Genomic DNA, 22,778 nt, shown 5'->3' with positions numbered 1-22,778 from the left:
ACATGGCGAGCCATGGGAGTCACCATGCGAGTCACACAGTTATTGAAAGCTAACCGTTTTAAAATGGGTTCTTAGACATAATAACTGTTTATCAGCGCTATTTTAAATGGGTGCCTAGACTTAAATGCGAAATTTGCATGGCTCGCTGGCTCGCAGATTGTCCAGCCCCAACTTGATCTTGGTAAACCACCTTATTCTGGCAGAAAAGCTATATATTTAAAGTTGTAAATTAAATGGATCTCACCCAGTATTACGGGTTTTGACAGCAAAATCAAAGTGGTATACGATACAGAAGAGGTTATAGCAATTAAGCGGAGTAAGGTAGATTCCCATTTAAAGAATGGGAAAAAAATTAAACCCTTTTAAAGTATAGTTTAATACTTTATTCTTTTGTACCCCCTTGTGTCGTCGTCATTTTTGTTGTTGCGTTGAAGCATATTTTATAATATTTTAAACTATATGTTCATGATTGTTTTATTGTATGCAAGGTGTTTTAATGCACAGTGCTAAGATTAAAGAACTTAGGTAAGAAATTGAAAGATGCAAGCCAAATGAAGTGTCGCAAACAACTTCATCCCTCCCAGTTATTTTAAGTAACTTTCCCACGAGAAAATGCATTAGGCGACAGCCGAATTTGTGCCGATTTTGTTGGAAACACGAGGACCGTCTTAGCGCCTCTTTCTTATAAAGTTGTGATACCGACCATGTTAGTTACATGTATCTTAACATAATTATCTGTAGTGCTAGTTTTCCCGCGGTTACATGTAGCTCGCGCGGGTTAGTGTAAAGGACCACAGAAATCTTCGGTTTCCGTTGCTATCAGTACTGTTTATCCAACAATTTAATTAACTAAAAATTGGCTACAAGTAGGCTGAAGTACTAGTACATGTATGTACCACAAGTATTTACCACAAGCTTTTCCGCCTTTGTTACTGTGAGTGTTAGGATCACGTTTGTATAACTCTTCAAGCTCTCTGACAAATCATAGCTAAGCAAGAGCATATATAAACGCCAGTTTTTAAGAGAGCTAGAGAGAGTTGCTGCCAGCAATGGCAGACTCGTGCTGAAGTTCCATGCCAGAATAAACAAGTTAAAACGCTGAAGCTCCGCCTACAAAATCTGTCCCGGAACAATTTTTTTTTTGAGTTATTGTCATGATAGTATGACTTGAAATCTATATTTTGGTAAGAAATATATATATGTTTTTTTAATCTCTTAATTCCGGACCACAAAATGCTGCGTGACAGACTAGGGGAGTAAATATTTATTAAAGAATTGTGTGCGTGACCGGAAATTGTGTCATGACTCGGTAACACATCTTACCGGGTTAATATTTTCCCCGCCGGGTATTATTAAGAAAAATGTATTAAATATTTTAAATGCCATCGTAGAAACGTGTTAAGCGTTCTGTTTATTGATGATTTGGACTGGAATGAATGCTGTTAACAACAGTTTTAAATGTGCACTTAACCCCTATGGTTGAGACATGGAATGTGGACTTTTTGACCTAGGAATATCTTGCTCAATATTCAGTTCAATCCGGGATTGAACTGAATATTGAGCAAGATATTGTAACATAAGAAAGACACTGAAATATTGTGAACCTAAAAGAACATCCGCTAAAAATCCTTTAAACAAAGTGTAGGGTACTCATAGCCTTTTGCTGTTTCTGTATTTGATCTGGAATATTCTGGATTTCCTCATTTTTGCATTCGGTAGGCTGATGAGTGTGGGAAAAGAGACCTCTGCCGTAGGTCGAACCTCACTTTGATTCAACCACTGTCCACGACCTTGGAAAGCATTGTTGAAAACGCATCGGCAGGTACCGTATATTTTGCAGGGTACAGGTTGAAATTTACTGTGACTGTTACATGAATAGCTAACCTTAGGCCTAATTAGGCCTAAAGAAACGTTTTTAGGCCTAATTAGGCCTAAGGTTAGCTATTCATGTACATTTGTAACAGTCACGGTAAATTTCAACCTGCAACCTGCAAAATATACCTGCCAAAAACGCATGCCGTATGATATGTTTGCTGACTGTGACTTGAGCCCACTGTGTCTCTTGCATTCTTTTACAGTAATTCCACTGTTGTTAAGTGAGCCCGCACAACATGTGAAGTACATTGTATCATGCATCATGCGAGGATTTGTTCACTAAGTAACTGCCAAGCATGTTCAACATAGTGAGTTTCAACCCATGGCAGAGGACTATTTTCCCGCACTCGTCAGCCCAGCTACCGCTAAAAAAGAGAACTCTGCTAGTAGGGAAACAGTGATTGCAGAGAAAACCCAATTTCATCCTTTTCTGAGTAATCTCCCTATACCGGCTATACATTATGACTGATTGATTTCTGACATCCAATAAAACAAAAGTAAAATACTCTTGAATGGTATTGAAGAACAAAATAATTAATATGAACTCATGTGAAATTCATTAAATTAGTTTCATTATACTTATCCACAGATTATGGATTGTTGCAAAGGTGATCCTGAAGATTGTTTGTAAAGGCTTCTCAAGATTTCAATAATGTCAACCTGGGTAATTACTGCAAGTTTCTTTAAATATTTAGAGTGTTTGTGCTATGGTTTAAGTGTAGCTGGGCCACTCACATAAGTATTCATGTATTTATTGCTTGTGCTGAGGGATAATAAAGCAGCTACTATTTCCAAAACGATGGAATTACGTTCTTGAGCACTGATAAGAACCTCGTCTTGGAGAGTGAATTTTTGACTTCGCAGAAACCTGCAGAAACAATGGTCAACCTCAGGAGTTAGATGATTTTGATCTTTGTATTGAATTCAATTCGTACAGTTCTTGTTGAACTTAATGACACTTGAAAGAAAAAAGAAACAAGCCTAGAAAGACAAGAGCCTAGTGTCTTGCCATCATTAATTTTTGTCATAGAGGTACATGTATCCTTTGTTTCGTGAGTTCACAGGCCGTCGAAATTGATGTCACTTTACTTGTGCACCCAAAAGTACAATAGAAAAATTAAACGTAGCAAATCTCCCAAAATGTTTTTCACTGATGGTAACTTTATATATATCACGCCACAAAATTTATGTTGTTTCCTTGTCGCAAATTTTTGTTGCTGATTGCAATTATTATATTATTATATTTGTTATTCTCGATCAACACTTACTCAAAACTTCCTTCTGCTCTTCCTAGAAACTGTGTATTATTTACTTTTGCATCAATATTAATTATTTAATATTTGTTTTGCATAAAGCAGGCATTTCACTCTAATCAGTTAAGTCTGTTCACATATAAGTGCTACACGGCCAACGTTTGCAAAAACGTAATCCTATCTTATACTTGTACATGTTCATTGCCGTGACTTTAACACCTTCAGTTCCCATGGCCTGCTCCTGTCTGACCTTGTAGCTCAGTCGTAGAGCAGCGGTGATCTAACTCAAAGATCGTGGGTTCAATTCCCACCCCAGTCAGAGTTTTTCTCTGTCCTTGTGTGGGCCCATTTCCATTAGTAGGGCTAACGCTCACATGGTTCATATGGGGTAGAAAACTAGCACTTCACATTTCACTCTAATCAGTGAAGTCTGTTAACAAAATCTGTGCCTTGCTTAAGTTGCTTTTTTTTTTTAGCCTTAAAAGAGAATTTTCACTCCTATGTCTCTGACAGCAAGTCGTACATTTTGAGGTCTCCCATCCAGATACATTTACTTACACCGCCAGATAGGGCTTAACTTCAGTGAACATTTGTCTTGGAAAGCTGTCAGATGCTCAGAGTACACACTTAAACGTGCCGTGAAAAAGAAGTTAAAGCGAACTCATGTTAACTTGGAGCCATTAACACCTGTCAGATTGTTTCCGGACTGTCAGATTGTTTCCGGACTCTAAATTTTTCGTTTATTACACAAGTTTGACCGTCAAAGTTGTGTATTAAACAACTTTGACGGTCTAACTTGTGTAATACACAACTTTGACGGTCAAACTTGTGTATTACACAACTTTGACCGTCACTTTTGGCGGTCAAAGTTGTGTAATACACAAGTTTGACCGTCAAAGTTGTGTATTACACAAGTTTGACCGTCAAAGTTGTTTAATAAACAACTTTGACACATGAGCTCACGGCGACAATTTTTGGACGCCGCCATTGCGAAAAAAAATATTGAGGTGAAAAACAAACTCGCAGTTTGCTCTATCTAACAGAAAATGCTTTTGCAGGACTTTCCTTTGCCTGGTCTATTCGACCCGGCATGGATAAGGCATTAACTTTTCATTTTTGAGGAGATAATCCGCTCTGAGTCATCCGTCCAGTCGGAGTGTTAGTCATTCCGACGATCCCAGCTTTAAGGCAAGTGCGTAAATTCCTCAAATAACAACGTCAAAAGCGAAAAAAAAGATCAACAACAACTGATGTACGGATGCAACAGAAAACGTGAGCGTCAAAGGATGTCAGCTAATTTGCGAAAACTACCTCGTTCCGTGCAAAAAAAAAAAAAAGAAACGAACAAACAGCGAGTTACATATCTACATGTAGTTGCTCGCAGGCGAGCGTGAGACAAAACAAAACATGCAAATTTTGAAGTCAACGCTCGACAAAATCATTTTCGTATAAGACCTTTCGTAATGAAAGGGACCATCTAAACAGCAACATTATTTTTAAAATAACTTGTTTTTTATTCGCTGCAGCAAACTACAGCGACACTACATACACTAGGGAGTCGTTGTTCGTTTTCGGTCAGTTCAGACCATCCGTAAAAAATGAAGCTGTCAATCACAGATTTGTTTACAAAGAGAGAGCTCGGAGTTCGTGCAAATCTTTCCAAACTTTTAAGTATGCGATCAAATGAGAAAAGTTTTGCTTAAACAAAAAAAGCCAATTGCTTAAAGAAGTAAGATCATATAATTGAGATAACGGTGTGAAAAAGGTGGTAATTAAAAACGAACGCGGTGAGCAAAGTAAATTCAGTGAAATCGACTCTGAATTCGTCTTTTTGACAGCAGAATTGAAGACGAGTGTAAACTTTTGAGTGATAAACATGAAAGGAAAATTTTGGCAAGAAACTTTAGCCTCGGTTTGTTTCTGTGTGTCTTTTTTCTTTTTTTTCAATTGAAGGAACATTTACGCTTATTTTAGCTTTACTCTAATACAAGCAATCAGCTCATCCAATTTACTGCGGCTAAAATTTTATTTTTAGCGGTCGCAAGTTAGTCATGGAATATACGCATCAAGGATCGCATAGGCAGCATTAAATTTTACTTTTTGGCGTGGATAGAAAAAGGCATAGCGTAGCCAAATAAGTAACGGTCGTATCAATAAAAGGGAGGAGTTTCAGTAAAAAAATCGAAGCGAAGACGAGTGCAGGGCCCATACGCACTAGGCTGAAGAAATTTGTTTGGCTCAACAAAAATTGTCTCCGCTAAATTTTCAATTTGCTAATCGTGGCCACACTTGAAAACGCTCTCTTTATGTTGTAAAATATGTATAATTGACACTCCTAACAAAAATTTGAAGTTTGATAAGGCTTGACAAAATTTGGTGAGAAAAAAAATCACTGTGCACACTCGTAGGACTGAAATGATGACAGATTTTTTCGCAAAATAAGCAAACATTTGCCCACTGCGTACGAGCTCAAAACCAGTCGCATCGCAGTATCTGGGCGACCAACAGTCTCTCGTGATTTAAAAGCTCCATCGGAGATCAGTTAATGAGCCTTTTACTGAAATTAAAATACAATCGTTCAGTTCAGGCGGACAAAATGCGTTGCAAGAGCCCCAGGTATAATCGTACACCATACGTTAAGAGTTGTCTCACCGCAACAGCCGTTACTTTATTGCCAAACTACCCTAAATGTATTATAGGGCATAAGCACGATAGCTACTGATGGATTCATTCATTTTCTTCAATACTGAGATTTGGGCAGTTTCGATAGTGAGTAGACAGGCCGACTTTAGCGCCAAAAACTACGACCTCATTATATATGGCGATGTTTTTACGCGGGAAAAATGTTGATCTTACTTATGCTTCTAGCGGTAAATTAAGGGAAATACCGAAGAAAAAAGGATTTGCCGGATCCTCTGGGTTTGAGGCAATAAACAGTTGTTTACCTAAAAAGGATCTCACCTCTGACCAGCTTCACATCATCACAGGCATCATGCGGTACTTGATTTCGATTGCAGCTGTATGAACGACAAACCTCGCCAATTTGACTTGAAGGTTATGCATCTTTTTTTGGGGAGCTTCGCAAGTTGATCTCACACAAGGATCAACGAGTAAAGCGCTATCACTTTCTTAAGTGGGAAATGAGCTCAAGCCCAGCAAAAACTAGCGAACCAAGCGGGCCTTTGCAAGGAACTATTGCCAGATCTTGATTGACAAGTCGGGTAACATCAGTCACGTGATTCGAAGTTTCCGGATATTTTAGATATTAAGAAGTAAACGCTTCAGGCGGGGGGGTAATTGATTTAAAAAAGAAAAGTTTGTAGCTTTAAAAAAAAAATTCTTCGACATTCCTTCGAGAAATGCTTTTGTTTTCTATCATTCCCGAGCTGGTTTGGAGGAGGAAAGGGGAAGGGTTAGTGGAACGTTTGGAGTTGCATGGTTTTTTGGGGGTGTTGAGGGGTGTTCAGAAGGGTCTTTGAGGGATTTTAGAGAATGAAAATGAAAATACCCAGATATATTCTTAAAGCTTTTCTCGAAGGAATGTCGAAGAATTTTTTTTTTAAAGCTACAAACTTTTCTTTCTTAAATCAATTACCCCCCCGCCTCAAGCGTTTACTTCTTAATATCTAAAATATCCGGAAACTTCGAATCACGTGACTGATGTTACCCGACTTGTCAATCAAGATCTGGCAATAGTTCCTTGCAAAGGCCCGCTTGGTTCGCTAGTTTTTGCTGGGCTTGAGCTCATTTCCCACTTAAGAAAGTGATAGCGCTTTACTCGTTGATCCTTGTGTGAGATCAACTTGCGAAGCTCCCCAAAAAAAGATGCATAACCTTCAAGTCAAATTGGCGAGGTTTGTCGTTCATACAGCTGCAATCGAAATCAAGTACCGCATGATGCCTCTGATGATGTGAAGCTGGTCAGAGGTGAGATCCTTTTTGGGTAAACAACTGTTTATTGCCTCAAACCCAGAGGATCCGGCAAAACCTTTTTTCTTCGGTATTTCCCTTAATTTACCGCTAGAAGCATAAGTAAGATCAACATTTTTCCCGCGTAAAAACATCGCCATATATAATGAGGTCCTAGTTTTTGGCGCTAAAGTCGGCCTGTCTACTCACTATCGAAACTGCCCAAATCTCAGTATTGAAGAAAATGAATGAATCCATCAGTAGCTATCGTGCTTATGCCCTATAATACATTTAGGGTAGTTTGGCAATAAAGTAACGGCTGTTGCGGTGAGACAACTCTTAACGTATCGTATACGATTATACCTGGGGCTCTTGCAACGCATTTTGTCCGCCTGAACTGAACGATTGTATTTTAATTTCAGTAAAAGGCTCATTAACTGATCTCCGATGGAGCTTTTAAATCACGAGAGACTGTTGGTCGCCCAGATACTGCGATGCGACTGGTTTTGAGCTCGTACGCAGTGGGCAAATGTTTGCTTATTTTGCGAAAAAATCTGTCATCATTTCAGTCCTACGAGTGTGCACAGTGATTTTTTTTCTCACCAAATTTTGTCAAGCCTTATCAAACTTCAAATTTTTGTTAGGAGTGTCAATTATACATATTTTACAACATAAAGAGAGCGTTTTCAAGTGTGGCCACGATTAGCAAATTGAAAATTTAGCGGAGACAATTTTTGTTGAGCCAAACAAATTCCTTCAGCCTAGTGCGTATGGGCCCTGCACTCGTCTTCGCTTCGTTTTTTTTACTGAAACTCCTCTCTTTTATTGATACGACCGTTACTTATTTGGCTACGCTATGCCTTTTTCTATCCACGCCAAAAAGTAAAATTTAATGCTGCCTATGCGATCCTTGATGCGTATATTCCATGACTAACTTGCGACTAAAAATAAAATTTTAGCCGCAGTAAATTGGATGAGCTGATTGCTTGTATTAGAGTAAAGCTAAAATAAGCGTAAATGTTCCTTCAATTGAAAAAAAAAAAAAGACACACAGAAACAAACCGAGGCTAAAGTTTCTTGCCAAAATTTTCCTTTCATGTTTATCACTCAAAAGTTTACACTCGTCTTCAATTCTGCTGTCAAAAAGACGAATTCAGAGTCGAATTCACTGAATTCACTTTGCTCACCGCGTTCGTTTTTAATTACCACCTTTTACACCGTTATCTCAATTATATGATCTTACTTCTTTAAGCAATTGGCTTTTTTTGTTTAAGCAAAACTTTTCTCATTTGATCGCATACTTAAAAGTTTGGAAAGATTTGCACGAACTCCGAGCTCTCTCTTTGTAAACAAATCTGTGATTGACAGCTTCATTTTTTACGGATGGTCTGAACTGACCGAAAACGAACAACGACTCCCTAGTGTATGTAGTGTCGCTGTAGTTTGCTGTAGCGAATAAAAAACAAGTTATTTTAAAAATAATGTTGCTGTTTAGATGGTCCCTTTCATTACGAAAGGTCTTATACGAAAATGATTTTGTCGAGCGTTGACTTCAAAAGCAACTACATGTAGATATGTAACTCGCTGTTTGTTCGTTTCTTTTTTTTTTTTTTGCACGGAACGAGGTAGTTTTCGCAAATTAGCTGACATCCTTTGACGCTCACGTTTTCTGTTGCATCCGTACATCAGTTGTTGCTGATCTTTTTTTTCGCTTTTGACGTTGTTATTTGAGGAATTTACGCACTTGCCTTAAAGCTGGGATCGTCGGAATGACTAACACTCCGACTGGACGGATGACTCAGAGCGGATTATCTCCTCAAAAATGAAAAGTTAATGCCTTATCCATGTCGGGTCGAATAGACCAGGCAAAGGAAAGTCCTGCAAAAGCATTTTCTGTTAGATAGAGCAAACTGCGAGTTTGTTTTTCACCTCAATATTTTTTTTCGCAATGGCGGCGTCCAAAAATTGTCGCCGTGAGCTCATGTGTCAAAGTTGTTTATTAAACAACTTTGACGGTCAAACTTGTGTAATACACAACTTTGACGGTCAAACTTGTGTATTACACAACTTTGACCGCCAAAAGTGACGGTCAAAGTTGTGTAATACACAAGTTTGACCGTCAAAGTTGTGTATTACACAAGTTAGACCGTCAAAGTTGTTTAATACACAACTTTGACGGTCAAACTTGTGTAATAAACGAAAAATTTAGAGTCCGGAAACAATCTGACAGTCCGGAAACAATCTGACAGGTGTTCATTGTTTCTCGGTTCTCTTTTATTTTCTTCAGTCTTTCTTGGTTTAGTATTTTACAGTAGTAAAGTTCTACATGTATGTCCTCTCAGGGAGTTATTTACTTATGACATCTAGCATGGCACTATAATGATTTATGATACTAAGACAATTTCGTCCACGATTAGAGCTACATATGACGCAAAGGTCTACAACTTTAATCTCCTGGAAAACAAAATGCAGCTCAGTTGACATTTATGGAATAAACCACTGTGTCAAATAGACCTTGTTGCAGATACGGCAGCCATTTTGATTTCTATTGTTTCAACTACTTACTATGGGATGCCCAGGGGGCAAATACATATTAATTTGCCCCCTGAGCATTCAAAAGCAACAGCTGTCTCATTTCCTCTCGTCCCATCACCACTTAAATTTATATTATTCATGTTAACCTGTCTTTACGGTATAACTCACAGTAATTGTGCTGCCTCTGAACTCAACTATGGAGGGTGGAAGGAGAAGGGCTACAATAATGTTTTCAAGCTTGAATATTAATAAAACATGTACAACTGTACCTTCTGATATAACTCTTGTTGACCAGCACTGAGCCCTCATCAAAAACATTTAAAAGACTCTTGGAAGATTTTCTGTCAAACATTCCACACGGCATGACGGATGAGGGTGATTCCATAACTGTCAACTGAGCTGCATTTTGTTTTCCAGGAGATGCAAGTTGTCTTTGCGTAATTTGTAGCTCTAGTGCAGGATGTTGCTTGGGGTTGGAGTCCCGGGGGACTCCATACACCATTGCCAATGGGGTTAAGTTCAGGTTGCACCCCTGAACATTTCCCAGGATGCAAAATTTTGCTTTATGTGGAAACACCATGTCTGTTATAGGGGTGAGTGGTGGGGGAGGTGATTACAATCATATTTCAAATGGAAATGAAGACCACCCCTCCCCCCAATTTTAATGATGAAAAATGGTGGGCTTCGACTTGCACATGGATTCATCATGATTGATTTTGGGAGATGGGGTGTGGGACAAATTTCATTTTATTTTGTCCAAGATTGTAGGCCTAGGTCTGGATTAGGGTTAGAGTTAGGGTTGTTACTAAAAAAATGTGGTGCTGCATCCATGGTTGAGTAAACATCACAGGAATCTGACGGTCGATCTTATCAATTGAGTTACTTAATTAAAATCAGTTAAGAAAAGCTGTGAGGTAAAGAGTGGCACTAATGTATTATGTAGTTAATATTTAAATTTATATTGTGTATCTTGCAGAATCCCTCCATTCCTAGCACCTCATCTTGTGAATTACAGGAAGTTCATGGAAGCAGAACAGGCCTGGAAGCACCAAGTAGAAAACTTAAGGTTACTCTTTTGAGCAGTGAATGGAAATCTACAAAAGGAGGCTTGTCGACCATCAACAGAGAGCTTGCCATTCAGTTGGCAAAACATCAGAATGTGGAAGTCAGTATGTACCTTCCTGAGTGCAGTGAAGAAGATGAGAGGATTGCAGGGAAAAACAATGTTAAGCTCATACAGGCAAAAAAATTGGTAGGATATGAACCCATTGAATGGCTGTCATGTGCACCAGAAAACCACAAAATTGATTATGTGATTGGACATGGGCTAAAACTTGGACGACAAGTGCAACTCATTCAGAGGTACCTAAAATGTAAGTGGGTTCAGGTTGTGCATACAGCCCCTGAAGACCTAGGAAAGTTCAAAATATATGCAAATGCAATTTCCAAAGCAGAGGAAAAGCACAAGGCAGAAATAGAGTTGTGTGAGTTGGCAGATGAGGTTGTAGCAATTGGTCCCAGGTTGGCTGATGAGTACTCACGTTATCTCCGTCACTGCCAGAGAGACCAGTCTGTATTTCAAGTCACACCCAGCATTTTTTCTGAATTTTCTCTGGTAAAGCAAGCAGCTAAAGAAAGAAAGACATTCCTTGTATTGGTTTTTGGGCGTGGTGACACTGAAGATTTTGAGTTAAAGGGTTATGACATTGCAGCCAAAGCCATTTCTGAGTTGAATGAAGAATCTTACCAACTGATCTTTGTTGGTGCACCACTTGGAGGAGAGGAGGAAGTAGCTGAAAAGTTGTGTCAGCATGGCATTGCACGAAGACAACTGACAGTACGCTCTTTCAAGGAAAGCAGAGAGGATCTAGTCAGATTGTTTTGTGAAGTAGATCTGTTCATAATGCCATCAAGAACTGAAGGTTTTGGTTTAGCTGCACTTGAAGCATTATCTGCAGGTCTTCCTATTCTTGTTAGTGGTAATTCTGGTTTTGGAGATGCTCTGCAGAATGTGCCACACGGTTCAAGTTGTGTAGTAAATTCTGAAGATCCTAAAGAATGGGCCAGGGCAATTAAAATTGTCTGTAAAAAGAGGAGGGATATTCGACTGAAAGAGACGAAGAATGTTTGCCTTGATTATGCTGAGGAGTACAGTTGGGAGAAACAGTGTGGTGAACTTGTGGGAAGGATGCTTGATAGCATTTTTGGTAAGTGAAATGACTTGTTACTTAGTACATTTCTGAAAGGTTGTATAAGTGACCGGGAATGGTTCCTAGAGTGAAATAGACAAAGTTTTTTTTTTGTTCAAGAAAATGAACCCATTGACTCCTGCACTGGCCCCCAATGATGAGTAAAAATTGTCTGGCGTTACACAGAGAAAAATCTACAGCCAATGGGCTTAGACTTGTTTTGAAACTTCATAGGGATCAGCTCTCTCAGCTTTAAAACAAGGATTGCAGCAACAACAAGCAAGTCACAAATAACTGCAATATTCTATTGTAATGATCAAAATTAATCGTCCCTTGTAGGGAAATTACAATTAATTCTGTGTTAATTTTTATGTCTTTGTTTAATCCAGCCCTTGTTGCTGTATTTCATAACTCTACATTTGCATTGACGTGGGGGAGGGGTGTGTGTGTACAATTTGGCTCCATCGGTGATTTAGTCGTGTCATATCCGAGAGAATTAATTCTGATCTGTATAAGCAGATGTTTTTTACAGTTCATGACAGAGTAAGGTACTGTTTATTATTTTTCTGGTAGGAACTCATCAAGCAACAGAAGGTGAACAGGAGTCACCATTGACAAGAAGTCATTTGCCAACCACCGTGGTGTGTGAAGGTTATGTAGAACCCACAGGTAAAGTCCTTTTCTTCATTACTAACGTATAATTTGTATTTCTGCGTATGATGTATGGTCACTTGGTTTGTAAAATCCCTCCTTGTAGATAAAAAAGGAAAAAGACCCTTACATCCAAGTGTCATCCCACCATCAAAGAAGCAAGGACATGATACAGACATCTGCATAGGTAAGGCCTCATGTCTAGTTCATAAGGGTTAATGGGTTGATGAAGAGCAAGGAAAAAAAAAACGAGCAATTTTTACACAAGCTTAGCCTAGCTTAAAATCAGAGTGAACAAAGGGTATCTGGCTAATAGCCAAAACCAAAATTCTAATTGATGCCGAAGGTTAGGCGGTCTTTAAAGGCACACATGTATTTTGCAACAACTGCATTCTACAAATATAAGAATAAATTGGGCAAAAGCGTATTCCGTATATTATACAAAGCTAAAATTTAGCTGTAAATTAACAGCTTAATTTCTCTTTTGTAAGAAAAAGGGGAACATAATTTTCGATGATTCTCTACAACTCTTATTTGTATTTCTTCCGGACTACACAAGAGGAGAGTACATACATACGTACGTACGTTCATTTCATGTCCCCAGGGGGCTTTTTAGTGAAATATGTAACTAACAACAACAAAACACAATAAAGTTAATTATATGTAAGTAAATGCACTAAGTTAAGGTCTATCGACAGGTCTATTGACTGTTTTTCCAAGCTTGGCATCCCCCTCCATCCAGACAAGACAGAAAGTCCGTCAATGTGCTTCACCATCTTGGGCATTGTACTGAACTCTCTGAATCTGCAGGCGGGCCTTCCTCGGGACAATTTGATAGGATAACTGCCTTGTTGGAGGACTGGTCGCAGAAGCGTTGGTGTAGACGCAAGGAACTGGAGTCTCTAATAGGTCACCTTCAGCAATTGCCAGCAAGGTGGTACCCCAAGGTCGCTCTTTCGTGCGCCAAATGATCAACCTGCCATGCGCTTTTCAACACCACCCGATCAGGAGTTCTTTCTTGTCCTAGCCTGTTGGCGGGAGGTTTTCCAGTCTTGGAATGGTTGCAACTTCCTTCAGTACCCCAAGTGAGCTCCACTCCCCGACTTCGAGTTTTCTTCAGGTGCCTCTGAGGCTCTTGGTTACGGAGCAGTCTTACAGGGTCACTGGTTTTCAGGTGCATTGCTCCCAACACAGGTCTCTGAGTCTATCGAGTACAAGGAACGTTTCCCGATCGTTATGGAAGCTTACCTCTGGGGTCCCCTATGGGCCTCCAAACGGGTCAACTTCCTATCAGATAACCGCTCAGTGGTGGAAATTCTGCGGTCTGGCATTTCAAGAGCCCCTTCCATCATGTCCTTGGTTCACTATCTGTGCCTGTTGGCATCTCGTCACTCCTTCTCTTTCTCTTCCTCCCCAGGTAGAGGGAAGTCTAACCCGATCGCTGACTCCCTGTCTCGCTTTCAGTTTCAGCGTTTTCGCCGGCTAGCCCCTCATGCAGACTCCATTCCGACCCACGTTCTACAGCAGCTCCTCTCGGACTTGGAACTTCCCTGTCAGATAAGTGCCTCTTCTACTTGACTCAGGGTCTTGCCCCTTCTGCCAGGAAAGTTTATGCTTCTGCCCAACGCTGCTTCGTGGATTTCTGTGCTTAGGACAATAGCCTATCTCCTTCGGGATCAGCTCTTCAAGCCAGTGAACATGTGCTCATCCATTTCTGCTGTCATCTTGCTGATACTCTCCACCATTCGGCCATCAAGGTTTACCTTTCAGCAATCCAGTCCCTTCACATAGAGGAGGGTCTGCCTTCTCCGCTGGTTTGGTTTCCTTCGGTTACACTGTGTGTTGCGGGGTATCAAAGGCCACCAAGGCTCAAATAGGGGTCAGCGCCAACCAATCGAGCTGATGCACATTATCCTTGAACTTCTCTGACTACAATCATACATTCTGCTGTCTTGGGTTTTTTGGTTTCTTATGCAGTGGTGAGTTCACTGTCAACTCCCCCTTTAATCCGGACATCCACCTTGTTGTCAGCGATGTTCAAGCAGATTCCCTAGTCAATCCAGGGAGCTTCAGGATTCATAATTATTAAGTGCTCTAAGAGGAACCCCTTTCGCCAAGGTTGCTATATCTACGTTGGTGCTGGGAAACGTAATCTGTGCCCTGTACTCGCCCTTACCCAGTATCTACACGTCTGTGGTTCAACTCCTGGCCCACTCTTCCTCCTCTCTAATGGCACCCCCTACATCGCACATGGCTGACATCCAATATTCAATCTATCCTCTCCCCTGCTGGGGTCCCTGGTTGCTACATCGATCATAGCTTCCGCATTGGCGCAGCTACTTCAGCAGCCTCTTGTGGCTTACCAGATCACCTCATCAAGACTCTCAGCAGAAGGTCCAGTGATGCATATCAGATCTATATTAACATTCCTGTCAGTACTATCGTGGGGATAGAAAACCTTCTCACTTGACAGGTATTTCTTGCGTATCTTTCTCCTTTCCTAGTTGTTTTTTGTAGGGTGCCTCGGGACTTTGGTAGTTCGGGGCTAGGGCTTCCCCCAGCCCTGAGGCCTTCTTTCCCTCTCCAATCTGACTTGCGTCAGCTCGGAGAGTCCTTTGGCTTGGAATGGGGGCTCATGGCTGGGTTGCGAGGATTTGTCTTGCCATGGGGGCAGTATTCTATCTAGGGCTGGCTGGCCACAGTGGAAGCCCCTGGGTATCCCAGGCACCCACCTTCCACTTGAGCCAGGCAGTTGGTTAACGCTTAATAAAAGGCCATAAACGCCGTAATTGAATCGTGATAATACATATGTTGTTTCACGGGGAGCCAGTTGAGTTGCCTGAGGCTAGAATGGGAGCCACTAACGATTCTACAGGAAAAAATTCTGAACAGCTTGGAGTTTGGCGATGTTAGATTGTGAAGTATTGCTCCAGACTGAAGAGCAATAAAAAAGGTAACTGAAAACTATCGTGTGGATAATAGGAATTAAAGTGCGGTTGTCGAAGTAGTGTTTAACACGGTTTATCTGGCCTAGTCGTGACATGCAAGAAGCGACGGTTGCATTGACATGATCGTCAAAAGTTAAAGTTGTATCCAGTGTAACACCAAAGTCTCCACTGGAACAAGCTGTTTTCCAAGAAGTAAAAGCTTGAAGTTTCGAGTCTTAGCAGCTCCAAGTTTACTGCCACAAACAGGAGCTTCGTCTTGTCAGGGTTTAACAGTAACTGGTTGTCAAAGAACCAGGTACGTATTCTTGTAAGCTCTTGATTTATTTGTGCTACTATGCGTGATTGGTCTTGAAGCCGGAAAGACATAGCACTGGACAGAACAATGTTGTGGAGCTGATGGCAAATTGCTCATGTAAATGCTTAAGAGGTGTGGTCCTAATATACTCCCCTGAGGCATTCCAATGGCCACTTGCAGGCGTTCTGATGATGCTGTGCCAATCGTGACAACCTGATAACGATCGGTTAGATAACTACGAGACCACTGCAAAGCTAAAGGCGAGGCACCTACGTCTTGCAGCTTGACAAGCAGCAAGTTGTGATCTTTACTGTCAAAGGCCTTGCTCAATCATGTCAAGCAGAACTACCGCCGTCATGTGCTTTTTATCAATTGCACTTAATATCATGTCGGTGGTCTGAATCACAGAGGTTTCGGTGCAGTTACCACTTTGTTTGGTAGATAAGCGGCCTTTAGAACTTAAGTATTCCATAAGCTGATTGTGAGCCACTCTCTCACACACTTTCGACAGAATAGGGAGAAGTGATATAGGTCTATTGTTATTGGCTATTTTATGATCGCCTCTTTTGGGTATTGGTTTCACCTCGGCAATTTTCCACATGTTTGGGAAGCATGCAGTAAGGAGAGAGGTGTTGATTATTGAAGTAAGAGGGTACGAAATGGCTTGAAGGCAGTCCCTAATTATCCTTATAGGTATCTTATGGATCCCAGGCGCTTTGTTTGGGGCCATGTTAGTGATGAAAAACCATTAAAGCCAAGGATTTCCTCTATACTTGAAACAGCATTTTTGGGTTTGTTTATTTATCTGTAGCACAGTGACATGTTCACTGACCTGTGTTTTAGTCCCTCTGCAGTATTGTGACTGTGTTTATTTACAGTTTGGAACTTCCTTCTTTCATATCTGATGACAAATTTTTTGGCAGCTCCCCAAAAATCTAAGAGTAAAAACCGTGGCCCCTCACATGTACATGCCATCGTAGCCATGCCTAGCCACACCGGCATCAATTGCAAGTCTATCCAAAAATATGAAATAAACATTTTTGAATTAGATTTTAGTGTACATAAACAGAAGATGTAGGCAAATAGGGCTAACTCATAGATAAGATACACTGCAAGTTAAAGAGCTCAATGGCCTTTTCTTTTTCAATAAGAATGGGTATAATTAACAATTATTCCATGAGCCTGCATTGGATACGAGATGGTAAATAGCCAACGAGGCGCGTAACGCCGAGTTGGCTATTACCAATCTCGTATCCAACAAGGACGAATGGAATAATTGTTTTGTTGAAATCTCAACCTTCAGTTTTGCTAAATTTTATTTAAGTTTAAGAAACGACCGGAAAGTGATGTGACTTCCGGGCGCCAAAAATTTTATGCTGAGCAACATTTGCCGCATTCATTTCCATATAAAGTCAAACGCAGGTATAATGGCTGGAGACAGAGATCTAGTGAACTAATGAGAAAACTAGAATTGTATTATCCGAGGTTTAGATTTAATAATTAACAAGTATTATTCATTCAAATTATTTGCCCATTTCTGATTGGTTAAGACCGCATGCATCATTCACCATAACCAGCTGCTGTTGACCAAATTTGGAAAGAATTTTGTCGTATTGAACTGATGACGCGTGGATATGAGACGGTAAATAGCCAACTTTAGCTAAGCAATGCTTAGCGCAATCATTTGCCACATAAAGTCAAACTAGGATATATGAGCTGATAACCGAGATTGAATAAACCAATCAGAGCACGAGAAATGCATAAACGGAAGTTGAGAATTTAGTATAAATACACATGTGATTATACAAAATCACGCGCTCTCATTGGCTCGCTCTCTCGGATTAGCAGCCGATAATCACCTCGACGGACAAAATGGCTGCCAGTAGTCGTTTTGCCACCGTAAGTGAAGATGATTTTGCGTTGAAATGTTTTTTTTTTCTCTCTTTTTTGAAATAATCACCTGTGTATTTATACTAAAACAATTATTCGCCGAAGGCGAAATGATTATCGGTGAATATTCACCTCGACTTCGTCTCAGTGAATATTCATCGATAATCACTTCGCCTTTGGCGAATAATTGTAAATTATTAATATTAAATATTAGATCTTGTTAGTACTATCTATTTGAGTGTACTAGTCATAGTTACTTTCTGTCCTAGTGATTACAAGATGGATTACTTTGGAAAAAATGTACACGCTAATGGGTATAATTTCAATGTGGTTTAGGGTCTAAAATTTTGCCTTATTTTGTTTTTTATAGCTTGTCTTCGCATTCAAATTGGTGTTGAGGCTGTCACTGAAGGCAGTGCACAGAGAGACACGGGAATGCAAGTGCATCCACGGGAACCTCAAGACGTTGTTCAGGAAGTCAGAGTGCCAAACACTGGTTTGACAACAGAAAATATTGGAAACATATGTAGCCAATCTACGCAAGCCCTTTTAAATAGAATTGCAGAATTGTACCTTCAACATGTTAGCCTCTCAAATCCAGAGCAGTTTAATGGTTTCATAGTTTATCTTAAAGAGGTGCGTAAAGTACTGGTTCTTGATGTGACGTCCGGGAGCTTAATAGTCACTGTTGAGGTTGGCTCTGAGGAGCTCCTTGAGGAGCTGTGGAAAGATTATCGTACAGGTCATTTGAATGAAGTGGCTCAGAAATTTCTGGTGACAGAGGAGCTTCTGGAGGAGTGTGGCCTGATTGAGCTTAAACTTACCTTACATATTGCTGAAGAGGAGTACAAGGCTTGTAAACGTTATTTTTGGGGTAAGTTGAATAAAAAATAACAGCATTGTTGTGAGGGAGGCCTTGCTGGTGATCCAAAATAATAAACCGTTGTTCTGTTAACAGGTTCTTTTGTGGAAGAAATGTGACAATTTGAAGTGTGAGCTATATATAAAATAGAGAAATGATCGTTGCACTTACCGGGACAATCTAGGCAATTGTCTCTTAAACAGACCTGAAAAAATTCAGGTGATTCCAACGAGATTTGAACAATGTGCAATGCTCTACCAACTGACTGAGCTATGAAGCCACACAGTTGGGAGCAGGCCAGTTTGTTGGGATAATGTGTTTCTGTGAAAGGACTTGATGAAAGAAACCAAGGCATCGCAGATGTCATGGGTTCGAATCCCGTGGAAGCCACCTGAATTTTTCAGGCTGTGTCTATAAGAGACAATTGCTTTAATTGTCCAGATAAGTGTGAAGTTCTTTTGTTTTGTATAGATAATCACATGAGGCCGAGTACTATTAAGGATTAATTGCACGATTGTTTTGGAAATTTCCAAAACACAAGTGCAATTAATCCTTAATAGTACGAGGACTCATGCGATTACTTGTTTATCAATAAAGGGCAAAATTAACCAATCAGGATCAAATAATCAAGCCCTCTCTTGATTACCAAAAATGCCCTCGATTAAGAAAAAATGCCCTCTGTCTCAGCCAATCAGCACTCAGTAATTTTGCCCTTTATTGTTAAGGTAAAAAATCACAGCCCCTGATTATGCAAGGGAAAACACCCATTATAGGACCCTAATTGCCAACTGTGGCCAATTGGGGAAATCAATTGGCATGGAGTTACTCTTGGTTGTCATTGAGCTTTAATTTGTGGTCAAACAGCAATGCCTTGTAGTGAGGTGGTTTAATGACCTGATTGGGATAATAGTGATAAAAAACCAGGAAATTTGGCCATAGTTAATGCATGGAGATGGTTATGAAACTGGACAAGTTCCTTTGTTTCATGTTTTTGTCCGTATTTTTGGCCTTGACCCTGCACAAAACACACCTTTTTTCGAGAGGATAACCAATCAAATCCTTCGATTAAATTATGCGCAACCAATTTGCGAACCCGTGCGAAGCGAAAACAAAAGATTGTGCAGGGTCACGGTCAATTCAACATCGATTGCAACTACATTGTTCTCGCTTTTGAAACTTCTAAGGTTTCATAACCAGTCCCTCGATTAACTATGATTTGGCATATAATTTGCTTGTACCCTACCAAATGATATTAGAAGGGGCTCTCGTGTCAATCTGCTCAGCCTTCCGTTTTAAGGAGATTTTAGTTTTTGATCAAAATTCAAGATTTGGGATATTTGTGGTACGATTTTCGACAGTTATCTTACCACGATTTGAGCAAGTGTTGCATTTTAATTTGATTTTATCACTTGTTTTTATGTACTTTGCTGTTTTATTAAAGATTGCATTTACAGTGCGACGCGCCTTACCGTGGCCACCCAACAAACTTTCATATTTGATGACAGTTACGTGTAATTAAGTCAACTCAAACAAGCCATGCAACGGTGTTCAACTTACAACCGTGCAAACTTTGAAAGGAGGGGTGACTGTCAATCGAATTCGCACACACTGATTGGCGTATAAGTTTTAAAACACTTTGTTAGGTGGCCAAGGTAAGGCGCGTCGCACTGTAAAGTCTTGTCTCAGTACTAGTGCCCATTCTTCGCTCGGCCAATAACATAATAGCACAAAAGCACAACAAATGCGTGCAAATTGACCACGTCTTTTCGTACATCAAATCTGATCATGTTAGAAATGCTTATGCTTGTTGCAAAAACCCTCAGAAATGCCCGTCGCTCTAAGATTTGCTCCCTGGGCAGTCACATTTACACAATGGCGTGCTCTTAAACATTTCTTTGGCACATTGGCATGCATGAGCAGCGCAATTTGCAGGTGCACTTGATGAGCTCTCTGCCCACAGTGGACACCTTAGGGATGGTCATCCAAACTGGTTTCCACTGGTTGTTCTGTCCTTTAACCCATGAGAATTCTGTGGGAGAAGGTACATCTTGCATCGCGTGTTCTAATGATATTCCAATCCCTGCCTTGTATACTGACCTTTGAGCATGCTTCAGAATGCAGAATTGCATCCTGAAATTTAAATTGTTTAGAGAGCAAGCTATAGTTCGTTTTCATTCTGCTTTGAGAAAAACTTGTATCGATAATGAAGTGTTTATTTCCTTCTTATTAATTTTGCAAGTATATCTCTACCCAACTAACACTTGATCACTACATTATTTTTCCCGAATATCTAAAGTAAAGCAAAGTAAAGCAACCATATTTAACGTCGATAACTGACAAACCTGAGGTTGACAGTGCGCTCATTTTACTCAGTGATCCGTTTTACGGGTATTTAAAGCTACTTAGCTACACGGAAGGAAAGAAGTCGAAACAAGGATGCGCGATCCGGGAATCGAACTCAGGACCTCTTGCACCAAGGCCGGTTTTTTTGAATGTGTGATTGATCGCAGCGACAAAATTAGCGAAAGCAGCGTTGTCGCGCCGTGTGTACACTTCCGGCAACAAAATAAAAATGAACCAATGAGAGAGCGTCATATGGTCCGCCATATTAAATTAGAAAACTAGTTCACATTCCCCTTCATACGAGATCACTGCGTGTGCACCGAACTGGCGTCGTGTCGCAGCGACTTGTTTTGCAAGTAGTACACACGGAGCAACTTGTCGTTGCGACTTGGCGCCTTCTTTGTCTCGGCCTTAATAATCAGTGATTACTAGTAGTTCCAGTGGACCTTATTTGCTCGTACATTTTGTTTTCCCAATATTCAGATCATGTGATAATACTCAAGAGATTTGATCCTTTGTCTTTATCATTAAAAAGTGACATTGGATGCAAGCGTGAATATGTCTGCATACACTCTTTTAAGTGAACAAAACAAAGGACCAAATCTCCTGAGTATCGTCGTATGATCTGAATAGCTTATCGGAGTTATCAGCGGTTTTGCCACATAAACGAGGCTAAGGGGTCATTTTGTATCGAAATTGACACTTAAGCCTCTTTTGCATGTAGTTTTAAACAAAAGAAAATGTGCATGCAGGCTCAACTCCAATAAGGTCTATTGGGAAAACAAAATGTACAGGCGAATAAGGTCTATTGCACACAAATATGTAGAAGCAGATGGTTTTTTTTTACAGTGCATGTCAGACTACTTACAGTCAAACCAAGTGAAGCGTACCCCTCAAGATTGCATTAATGAAGTGATTATTTGAAACTTGAACCCGCTAGTGGTTTCAAGAATGCAATAATGAATTGATTATTCGAATATTGAACTCGCTCGCTCGATCCAAGAATACGGCTAAATTCGCTAACGGCTTCCGTTTTCGAAAAATCAATTCACTGTTGCGACTAGTAGGTTTCAAACCTACTAGTCTTTTCTAGAATGCAATACTGAATCGATTTTTCGGAAACGGAACCCGTTAGCCGTATTCTTGGAACGAACGAGCGAGTTCAATATTCGAATAATCAATTCATTATTGCATTCTTGAAACGACTAGCGGGTTCAAGTTTCAAATAATCAGTTCATTAATGAAATTTTGAGGGGTACGCTTCACTTGGTTTGACTGTAAGGTGCTGTTTATTATTTGTCTGCTAGGAACTCGTCATGCCAGTGAAAGTGAACAGGACTCATCATTGCCAACCCTCATGGCGGCTGAAGCTTCCGTAGAACCCACAGGTAAAGTGCTATTCTTCATTGCCAATGTATAATTTCTATTTTTGCATATCGTCAATGGTCACTTGGTTTGTAAAATCTTTAGTAAAGAAGAAAAGTTTTCTCAAATATCTTTAAAGAGCTTTTAAACCACCTTTTTCTTAGTTTTAAACCGTTAAGTGTTAGTCCCTTCTAAGTCAGCCTCAGACACGCAAGCGAGTAGAAAAGCCGATGGGAGAGTGCGAGAAGAAGTTACTGCAGGCTTTTATGTAACAGCGACGCGTTGAGAATATCGTCCTAAATCTCGTGTGTGAGTGCCACTGAGAATGAAGAAAAGAAGACAAAAACAACGGCACATACGTTTGTGTGTGGGAATATTTATGTGTCGCACTAAATCAACTATTCGGAAAGAAAACAAAAATAAAACTACTGCCTTTACCTTTCATTTAATGGGCGACACTCCAAAGAGGCCTATTGAAAACAGAGGAAGAAAACCTAAAGAAACAGAGGCCTCAGACAGCGTGCCCCTCAGCGATGTTATGAAACGGAATCTTTTTCTAGACGTAGATTATGATTTCAATTTGTCATCCCGTGTTTGTATTTAACAAATTCTCCTTCTTCTTGAAGGCAACAACACGGAGCAGGAACACTCTCCTCCCACCAA

The 22,778-nt window shown here is 40.2% G+C and overlaps 1 protein-coding gene across 3 annotated transcripts in view; it reads left to right on the top strand.

Annotated features, from left to right (window-relative positions):
- The window catches only part of LOC138049130 (uncharacterized), a 49,942-nt gene that overhangs the window by 3,858 nt on the left and 23,306 nt on the right, over window positions 1-22,778 (top strand). For all 3 annotated transcript variants that reach the window (XM_068895274.1, XM_068895272.1, XM_068895273.1), the window contains exons 3-8: window positions 2,465-2,539; window positions 10,549-11,779; window positions 12,335-12,430; window positions 12,519-12,599; window positions 17,916-18,419; window positions 22,058-22,138. In XM_068895274.1, coding sequence (XP_068751375.1) covers window positions 2,528-2,539; window positions 10,549-11,779; window positions 12,335-12,430; window positions 12,519-12,599; window positions 17,916-18,419; window positions 22,058-22,138 — 2,005 coding nt within the window. In that variant the 5' untranslated portion in view covers window positions 2,465-2,527. The remainder of the gene's footprint in view (window positions 1-2,464; window positions 2,540-10,548; window positions 11,780-12,334; window positions 12,431-12,518; window positions 12,600-17,915; window positions 18,420-22,057; window positions 22,139-22,778) is intronic.

The sequence above is a fragment of the Montipora capricornis genome, chromosome 5 (assembly GCF_036669925.1).
Source record: "Montipora capricornis isolate CH-2021 chromosome 5, ASM3666992v2, whole genome shotgun sequence".
NCBI classification, from domain to species: Eukaryota; Metazoa; Cnidaria; class Anthozoa; order Scleractinia; family Acroporidae; genus Montipora; species Montipora capricornis.
The sequence above is the reverse complement of the archived record's forward strand: the minus strand, read 5'-3'. Positions and strand labels throughout refer to the sequence as shown.